The 9,772-nt window shown below is 49.7% G+C and overlaps 1 protein-coding gene across 3 annotated transcripts; it reads left to right on the plus strand.

Moving 5' to 3' along the window:
- The first annotated feature begins 221 nt into the window (after positions 1–221).
- MANBAL (mannosidase beta like) lies at positions 222–7,809 on the plus strand. 3 transcript variants are annotated; one of them, XM_050313604.1, is made up of 4 exons: positions 222–264; positions 920–968; positions 2,684–2,878; positions 5,418–7,809. In XM_050313604.1, exons 3-4 carry the CDS (start codon positions 2,729–2,731, stop codon positions 5,523–5,525), a joined length of 258 nt encoding a protein of 85 aa, XP_050169561.1. In that variant the 5' UTR covers positions 222–264; positions 920–968; positions 2,684–2,728; the 3' UTR covers positions 5,526–7,809. The 3 variants fall into 3 exon arrangements, with proteins under 3 accessions (XP_050169561.1, XP_050169563.1, XP_050169562.1); XM_050313605.1 differs by lacking the exon at positions 222–264 and adding an exon at positions 463–594; XM_050313606.1 differs by lacking the exon at positions 920–968 and having other exon boundaries at positions 242–264.
- The last annotated feature ends 1,963 nt before the right edge of the window (positions 7,810–9,772 follow it).

The raw sequence follows: 9,772 nt of genomic DNA on the forward strand, positions 1-9,772 counted from the left end.
CTGGTCCTGTGACCCGGCGGGCTCGGTGCTCTCCGGACCCCGCGGCACCCTCGGACCACCGGGGGTGGCTGCTGGGGCTGTCGCTGGAGCCCTCGCTAGGAGTGGTCGCTAGGGATGGTCGCTAGGGATGGTCGCTAGGGATGGTCGCTAGGGGTGGTCGCTAGGGACGGTTGCCAGGGCTGGTTGCCAGGGCCGGGGCGGGAAGCACTTCCAGCGGGCGGGAGCAGTTCCGGGGCGGTGCGGGCCGGGCCGGCGGAGCGGGCGGTGAGCGGGGCCGGGAGGGGCGGCCGGCGGGTCCCGGCGGGTCCCGGCGCTCCCGGGAGGGGCTGGCGGTGCCTCGGCATCGCCCCGGCCCCGGGGAGGGGGTGGAGACCCCGGGGGGCATCGCCGGTCCGGCCGGGGGCACCGCGGGGAGCTGGTCCCTGGCAGGAGGAGGAGGAGGAGGAGGAGGAGCAGCCCGGGGTGTCCCCGCTCTGGGGATGCTCAGCTGCATCTCCCGCAGCCCCCAGGCACGGCCCGACAGCCCCAGCACCCAGGGATCAGCCCTGGCCTGCCCATTTTGGGGAGTTCAGCCTCCCTGCATGTGGAATTTTGGTAATGTTAGTTCAGCTCCAGTGATGGCAGGAGAACAGTGTGGGGTGCTCTGCTGTGACCAGGTGGAACAGGAGATCAGGTCTTCTCTGAGAGTGTTTCATGGGGTGCTGCTTAAAATGGGGGTGGCAGCTGCTGCCAGCCTGTGTGAGAGCCCTGGATGCTGGTCATGTCACCTGGGGTTTGTCAGAGAATTACTAATTCCCTCAAGGGAGGTGAGGGAGGAAAGGGGAAAGGAGGGGAGACTTGCAGAAGATGAGGATGGGGAATTTTTGTTGTCACCGTATCGATATCCTTTTCTGGTTTATCTCTGTGTGTTGTGGTTCAGGTGTGTGAGTCAGGATTATCAGCAAGCATTTGTCCTGAGAAAACTCCAGGTGAGAAATGAAGCAACATCCCTTCCTGCTGTGTTTGAGGACGGGGATGAGCAGGAATTGTGTTTGCAAAAGATATCCTGATAAACGAGGATGAGATAAATGCAGCTCAGGGCTGAAGTTTCCAGTGATTCTGTTTCTTGCTCAGGAGCTGCTGCCTTGCAGACTGGGGGAGGGGGTGTCTTAAAAGGTAGAAGCAGCTGGGGATGAGCCACATGGACTGAAGTGTCTGTTCACGCCGTTGTGCAGCCTTTGGGCCTGTGTTGGGACTGGCAGCGTGTTCTGCTTTCATGTGCAGGTCCCACACAGCCCTTGCTGGCTGAGTTTTAGTCAGAGTTTGAAACATTTTCTTTCACTGAAGTACAGACCTGGAAGGGATCGTGAGAGGTCACCTATTCTTATTTCCTGGTTGAAATGCAGGATTTCATGTCCCCACACCCCATCCCAGGCCAGTGCTTATCTGAGCTGCTCTAGTGAATCACCAGTAGCAGGGACTCCACAGTCTTTCTATTCCAGTGGCTGCCAGTCTGTGCAACTGGGAATGTCTTCCTGTCTTGATTCCGTACTTCAAATGAATTAAAACAAAATAATTATTTCTTGTAATTTATATACCACTCCTTTTAGTGTGTCCTCAGGTGATATTTGCCTCTTATGCAATGGCACTGAGTTGTTGATTGAGTCTCAAATTTATCAACTGTAACTTTACTCTGATTAAACTCTTAAACTGACTCTCTTTCTGGAGTGGGTCACACCTGCAGATCGTAGCAACCTCCTCCCAGCCTGAGAAATGCAGAGCCTGCTCTGGACATAATTTCTAGGAGGCAGACTCAGCTGGAGCACGTGTGGAGCAAATCCCTCAGCCGAGCTTTAGTGGTACAGAGGAGTGCAGTGTATCAGTGAGCAGTGCTGACCCAGGGAGGGCACACTGGGATCACACAGGTCAGGAGGACCCAGGAGGGCAGTGATCACAGCTGAGTGTGATGGCATCTCACACTAATTGGATTTCCCTGTGGGGACTTCCTGTGGCCTACTCCAGCAGTTCTGGCAGGAGAGCTCTCCCTTTTGTAGAAAGCCGTCAGTCATTCATGGAATGAATTGACAGCTCCATTAGCAAAAGATAAAGGGAGAAAGAAAGGATGGTCTTGAGGCTGAGAAACTTGGGACCCAGGAGTTCGATATTTAACTCTGCCACAAACTACCTGTGTGACTGTTGCAAGGTATGTGGGGCTTTGTGTAACCAGCCACTACAGCCACGCTCAAATTTATACACATAACTCATTCCTCTGTCTTCATCAGCTCTGCTTCTGTGGTTTATTTGAGTAGCTGGGTTTGTACAGCATCTCAAACAAGGCAGTGATCCCACAGGCAGTGTAAGTGAAAATTGTTAATGATCACCTTGCGTGCGTGATTGACTTCAGGGAGGAGTATGTTTTTGCTTATTAAGCTTATTGCTTAATAAATATTGTTACTATCTTGTTTGTCTGCCCTTCACCTGCACATGGACTAATACCAGCATTTGAGGACTATTTTAGTAGCCAGGTGATAAAAGACAAACATCCAAATTAAATGCAGCTTTCATTTTCCTCTTTGCTATTGGTTCTGTAGATCGAGAGTATCTTCAAAACACCTGCATGAGGGACTCTGTCATTTTGGGATAATGGAAAGTGAGTAGCAGAAAGCCTGATGCAAACAACTGCTCTGTTTTTTCCCCTTTGCAGTATCCAGTCTTCTGGAGAGCAGTAGAGGAGAAGGGTGCACTCACAATGGCTGCAGAGTTGGATTTCTCCCCTCCTGAAATCCCCGAGCCCACGTTCATGGAGAACGTGCTGCGCTATGGACTCTTCTTTGGAGCCATTTTCCAGCTGATCTGCGTGCTAGCCATCATCCTGCCGGTGCCAAAGTCCCACAAGACAGTAAGCAGTGCTCTTTAATATTGATATAGACTCAGGGAAAACAGGATGGGAGGGAATGTTGAGCAGCTAATGGAGGCACAGCGGTCTGCCCCTGGGATTGGTGACAGTTTCATTGTTCACTCTCTTTCCTTCCCTCAAGCTTTCCCCCTCCAGCTTTTGTCTTTTGATTGACCACCAGATAGGAAAGCCAGGAACAAATACCTGAGCCAGGTTCTCTCTGAATATCAGTGGAAAAAAACACCTGAAGCATTGGCAGGGTGGTAAATGTACATGCTCTTCCTGGCTGCATGGGAAGGCTTTGTCCCAACCCAGTATTGTCATCCTGCTACTGATTTGCCTCATTAATTGCCAGGCAGGGTCTGCCTTTCAGGAAGTGGCTCTGGGTGCTGGACTGTGTGTGATTTTTGGAAGCAAGATGCAGGTGAGGTTTGTAGTATATCCTAGTGTGAGGGAGGCAGTTCTCAGTCCTGACAGCCTGGGCAGTGCCAGAGGGCCCTTTGGTGCAGTGAGCACAGGAGGTGGAAGGCTGAGGTGAGCTGCACACTTCTGGTTTCTCTAGTCTAAGGGATGTCCTGCATCCTGCTTTGCTGATGAAAACCTCTGTGTGCTTGGCAGTGCTGAGTGCTGGGCACAGGTATTTCAGTGGTGGTCAGGCTGCGAGTCTGTTGCTTTGGTGCACATTTTGTCTAAAGGCATGTGATGCATTTTCAGTGACAACTCAGCATGGGAAGTTGTGTTTTCAGCTTATCTTTATTGCCACATCTGCTCCCTCCTGTGCAGAGGAATCATGGAAATTTTCAGCCTATCTGGGCAAGGGAATGCCCGAGGGTGAGGTACAGTGTGAAGGATGTGGTTCATGACCCAACTTCTTCACCTTTGGCTGCAGGTGTGATGTGACACTGTCCTGGCATGGGTCACACTCCCTCCTGCTCCTCCTGCTGCAGGAGCTGCAGCTCCTGGCAGGGAGATGAACTGGTGGTAGCTACACACAGTGCAGTGGCATTGCAAGTCTTAGAATCTTAGAATCATTAAGGTTGGAAAAGACCTCCAAAGTTATTGAGTCCAACCTTTGCACTGTTAGCCTGCAGCCACCAGTGTCTGTCTGTCAGAGTCCGTGGTTTCCCCATTAAATTTTTGAGAAACACCAATTAACCCCATTTTTGAAAGCTGAGAAGAGCGAGAGCCTTGGTTTGCAGTGGGAAAGTCCCAGTTAAAACAGTAAAACTCGAGGAGCTTTTACTGCTGACTTTTTCAAGCATGCCTTGATGTTTGCACGTTCCACTTCATATTTTCTCCATATGGGTACTGTCCTCCTGATCTGCTATCCACAGGACTGGTTCTAAGGCCATTAAAACCAGGGGCTACCCCTCCAGATCCTGGGAATGATGCTTGAGTGTGGGTGGGATACGGAGGAGCTCCTCTGTCTTGGAGGCCCCAGGCTCTGAAGCCTGCCGTGGTTTGGACATTAGAAGGCAGCAGCGTTCCCTTTATGGCAGCAGCTGCATCTCGGAGCACCGAGCGCGTGTTGCTCCATCTCTCCGGGCCTGCCGGCTCCCCGTGCGCCCTTCCCAGCCTTTGGAGAGCCAGCCAAGTGTCTCCTTCCTCGGAGAGCCACCCAGATGTGAGCTGTAATAGCCCAGGAACTTGAGAGATGTTTGAACCAAGCTCTTTGATTAAAAGGATCCCGTCGGATGCTGCCTCCCCCTCCATTATCTGCAGCGCTGGCTCGGGAGCCTGAAACCAGCACGTCTCGCTCAGCCATTTTTTGCGTGTCCTTTTCCAGTTGGCACACTCAGGCTGAGAGAAACCGAGATGCTAAGGCAATATTTATACTCAAATGCATTTAATGAAAGGAGGCAATCTGCATGTGTGTGCTTTCTCAGAGGAGACTGGCGCTGTTCCCTCGTGTTTTCACAAGATAACTAGACTTTATTTCCCATGGCTGCAATATTATCTCTCATCTTCCCTGAAGGAAGCAAGCAACATATCTAAGCATTTTGTTAGTCCAGGTGAAGAAAGATTTGCCTGCAGTTCCCTCCCTCGTGGATTTTAGGCTTGGTTTAAAGGCTCTGAACTTTATATTCATACTGCTGTTTCAGGGAATATTTTCTTGTCTTGCACATGATAATGATTAATGTTTGGCAGAAATACCTGCTGAATGTTTCCATGCAACCTGATGATGATATATTATCTTTTCCTAATTCAAATAGTTTTCTTTTAGTGTTGATTTTCTTCTTGCCTTCAAAGTTGGGTTTGTTTTTCTTCTCCAAAGGCTGTTTGAGACACTTAAGCTTTTAATGGCATCTCTGGTAACGAGCTTTTTCTGTGCACAAACTCACACTCATCAAAAAGCACATGCAGAAGGAGCAGAGATGGTGCTGCTCAAGGCTCATTAAATGTGTCCTCAGTTTGATATCAATGTGTTCCAACAGAGATACCCAGCACTTGTTTCCTCTGGCTGATACTCAAATCCCCAAAGCAAGCTGTCAGCAAAGGTAAAAACAAAAGTTACTGACTGTTTCTTAATTGATTCTTGTAGGACTCGGACAGTTTTGAGCCTAAGAATTCAGAGACAGTGAAGAAGCCAAAGGCAACTGCTCCACAGATAAGCAAGAAACCCAAGAAGGAAACCAAAAAGAAACGATAAAGGCATGACTGATGAGCCTCAAAAGACCAAATAATCACTTGTAATCATGCTTCCTCAGAGACAACATCAAAGGCAACTAACTAACTCTGTTAAATGGTTTTCTGGCATTGCCATGTTTTACCTTTCAGGGACAAGGGAGAAGGAACTTACAAGAATGGAAGGGGAGGGATTCTGCTGTAGATTTCTTGCAAGCAAAGAGAACTTCACATATCCAGTCCTTTATTTGACATGATTAATGTGTCAGTCACCATTACAGTGACTTCTGTCAGTCCTCATGGGTAGAGAGGCCCCTCCATGCTGGCTGGGATTTGTAACAAAGTCCCTGTGGAAGGTGGAGCATGGGTTTGCTGCTTTGGATACCAGTTTGTGTTGTGTTTTTTGAAGCCAGAGGGATCAAATGGATCAAGGACACCACACTACACAGTTTTGTATTCATCTCTGTCGTCATCTAGTCTGAAATACATAGCTGCATTTTATGGCTTAATCATAATGCCTTTGTCATATTCCTTAATTCTTTAGGTAATAACTCCCCGGATTCCAGACTCCTGGAGATGAAAGCTTTCATTTCCCCAGCGTCGCTACCTCTGTCTTACTCCCCACCCATGCACTCTTCCCTTCTGTTCCCACCTTTGAAAGCAGGGACATTTCAGGGAACTGAGGCTGTGGTGGGCATTGTGATGACTACAAGAATCAGGGAACAATTGGATTCTGGAAGGTGCAGAATTTAACGCCTGTGCTAGTGGGTTTGTTCTTGGAAACTTAGGAAGACCAGGTACTGCGTTTTGGGAAAGAGCTGCTGAGGTGGGAGTCTGGGGATGCTGCCCTGGTGGTGCACTCGCTGTGCTGTGGATAAACCCTCCTGCCAGCTGGCTGAGCCCTCACCATGGGCCCTGTGTCAACACAGCTGGGGTTCCTCGCATTTGCAAACTCCCTCCCAGCCTGCCCTGCTCCAGTCTGCTCCATCTCCTCTGGCTGAATTCTTCCTGAGGGTAAACAGGCTCTCAGCCTGGGGAGGTGTGGTGGTTTAGGATCCAGGGTGGCAAGCTGGCTGTGTAGCATGGCTGTGTGGTGAAACAGGCACTGTTCCTTCGGGCTCTGGCTCTCCAGGCCCAGGGACAATCTGGTCTCAGATTTGAATACGGCGAGACAGGGCTGGAAGGAGCTGGGGGTGGCGCAGCCACGGAGTGTCCGTGGGGCAGCTCGAGCTTCCTGATGCCAGCTCACATCTTGGTCTGTTTGATCAGGAGTGAGTCAATGGGAGGAGAACCTGCTCTCTGAGGCGCACCCAGGGTTCAGAGCGGCTTTGAAGGAAGGGTTCTCGCTGGCAGGGCTGCGAGTCTGCAATCCTTTTTGCATATGCAGACTCCCATCCTCGAGTCACAGATGCCTTGTGAGCCCAGATGTGTGTTCTGGAACAGGAGCTGAACAACACACTTACAGAAACCATCAGGGTTGATGATGCTTTCTGATCATTCTTTGCTCACTCTTGCTTTTGGTGGGGGGACAGACAGATCCCAGATTCTGACCCCTCACTGCTTCCCTGCTTCAGGCTCTGCTACTCTTGACCAGAATGCTGACACCAAGTTGCACCAGCTCAGAGTTCTGCTTTAAATTCTGCATTTTTTTTCCTTGAGCTACATGAAGGCAATACCAAGAGGACAGAACAAAGCATAGGAGACACAAGCACTCTAAAGTTGCTTTGAGTTCTCAGTACAAAGAAATATTACAAAAATTTCCCACGCAAATAACAAAGAACAGTGTTTGCTGTGAGTTTCCATGACAGACCTGTGCTCTGTCTCTGATCTGCAGGAGGAAGAAAATCATTGCTACTGCCCTGGGTAGGTACTGCAGATCCCCCCTTCCATTTTAATACATGAGGATGGTTTTATCTAAACTCCAGCTTTCTGCAGGTTACCTAAAGCAGAGGGTTAATGCTTTAATAGAATCATTGAAAGAGCTGCACACACCTTATCCAAAATACAGAAGCACTTCCACAGCTCAAAACCAGTTAGCAGTGGGCACTGTGTGGCTGTTACCTGAAACAGCAGCTACTACATCAGTGTCTACATCCAGCTATTTGCAGGCTGGCTCACTCATTGCTCAGTAGAAATCATGGATGTTGGGGTTTGTGTTGGGGGGAAGAGTCTGTTCCTAACAGCTTTATACCTATTTGGATGTGCTTGTTTCCTTCACTTAGAGTATGTAGAGATTACCAATATCCCATGTATTTTAGTTTCTCTTGAAGTGTGTAATAAATGTAATCAGAATCTCTGTTTAAAAAGAAGTCTGTTTTTAAAGTTGTCTTCCCTCACATTTCACTGTGAAAGCTGCCAGAACTCCCAGACTGTAGGAACACAGGGACATAAATAACCTATTCATTAAAATGATCCATTAAGGGAAATCCTTTCAGATCCTTTAATCTCTGAGAAATTGGTTAGTTAATACTGTCAGGCATGTGTGCATCTGTATCTGTGTTTGACTTGGAAGCAGTGAACTCTCTCCCAGTACGGCTTCACCTTCCTGGCAGGGAGGAGGAGACGGTGCAGGGACCACATCAGTTGGCCTCTCAAGAGTGATTTTGGCTCTGGGAGCCCTCATGGAGGTAGCCAGAATAAAGGCATCGTTTGTTAACAGTGCAAGCAGGGGATTAGGTGGGATTCAGGAGGCTGTTAATAGGGATTTTCGGGAGCCCATGGGTGTGTGGCTGGAGCTCAGGTTGCCGTGGCTGGAGCGTGGAGCTGTCTGGGGGCTCCTGGCTGCAGTGAGCCCGGGGTGGTAGCCAAGCTCTGGTGAATGTCTGTTGGTTCTCTCACCAGAAAACCAAAACAGAGAGAAGGACTAGTGTGGTGACTCCTTTAATTCCCCAGCACTTTTCCCCGGGCTGTTCTGTAATTAACATCCCAAAGGGAGCTGAAGACCTCATTAAGTCAATTTTATTGAAGGGGAGGTTTTCAAAGGTCTGTCTCCAGGTACCTGCCAGCAGAGCCCCACCTTGCTCTGCCACCCAGAGCCAGGAGCTGGCCTTCCCCTGCCAGTGTGTGTCAGGAGCTCCTGTCCCTCAGCAGGCCAAGCCTCAGCTCTGGGAGGTGAGGGTTCCTTGCTTCATTTCTGGTCACAGTGGGGCAGCTCAGCCTCTCTGGCCACGCTCCCCTCGAGGGCCATCGTGTCCCTCACACCTGCTCACAATGCATCCTTGTGCTCCTCCAGTGCCAGCAGCACAATCCCTTGAGACGGGCTAATAAGCAGCTCGTGACTGGAGTTCCAGTTCACATAGTTCAATTAAATCCCTGTTAATCTTGTTCAGACCTAATTTAGTTTCATTCTCATACACGTTCTCTCTGCTCCAGAGAGATTCTGGTGAGGTTCCCTGCCTGCAGGACTGAGGAGCCTGAGGCCATCAGCCCCATCAGGGCATTGATGTTTGCAGAGCAGCCCCCTTGTCGAGTCAATAAGCTCAGATTATTTCCCAGCCTGTCATGAAGAATGAAAATACTCCTTTGGTGCCTGGATTTAGGGAGAGTCAAGCAATCTGATGATGCTTGAGGAGATGATAAGGAAACCATAGGAGGGGAGAACCTGCTCAATATCTCTGTTTCCCAGGGCACACAGGGGAACCATTCCCCTGTGTGTTTATGTTCCTCTTTGGACAGCTGAGAGCTGGGGTGCTGGAATTCTCTTGGGAGCCTCTCTTCCACACTGATACTTCTTTCAGGCAGAAGTTGTGTTGTTCAGAGCCTGTGGCCTGCAGGGATTGAGATGGCTGTATTGATTTAGTTGTTTGTTTATTAATCTCATGAGGCATGAGAGATTGACTGCAGTGAGAAAATGGGATGATGAATGGAGAGTGCTGGAGTACTGAGCACGGTGGCGTGTTTGATGATTAACTTGATTGCTGGCTGTGACACTGGGAAGGGATCTGACCCTCCTTCTCTTCCTCATGCAGCCAGAAGGGATGATTTGTTTGGGGAGCATTCCCTTTCTCTCTGGCCACAGATATGGGCTGTAATCAGTGTTTGCATTCTTTCTCCAGCTGGTGCTCGCTGCAGGTCCAAGGTCCGACTCCTCTCCTCTGGTAGTTTGTGAGCAGTCGTTTGTTGGGGGTGTTTTCTGACTCTCGGTACCTGGGCCTGTGTGCAGTAGCTGCTCAAAATGACTCTTGCTTGGGGCTGGCAACTGTGGGGCAATGAACTTGGCTTCCTGCTTCTCCCTTGAAATTCAGCTGATTTTCCCTTTCGTGTTGATTCTTC

The sequence above is a fragment of the Myiozetetes cayanensis genome, unplaced genomic scaffold (assembly GCF_022539395.1).
Source record: "Myiozetetes cayanensis isolate MyiCay16 unplaced genomic scaffold, myiCay2020 scf19, whole genome shotgun sequence".
In the NCBI taxonomy this organism is placed as follows: domain Eukaryota; kingdom Metazoa; phylum Chordata; class Aves; order Passeriformes; family Tyrannidae; genus Myiozetetes; species Myiozetetes cayanensis.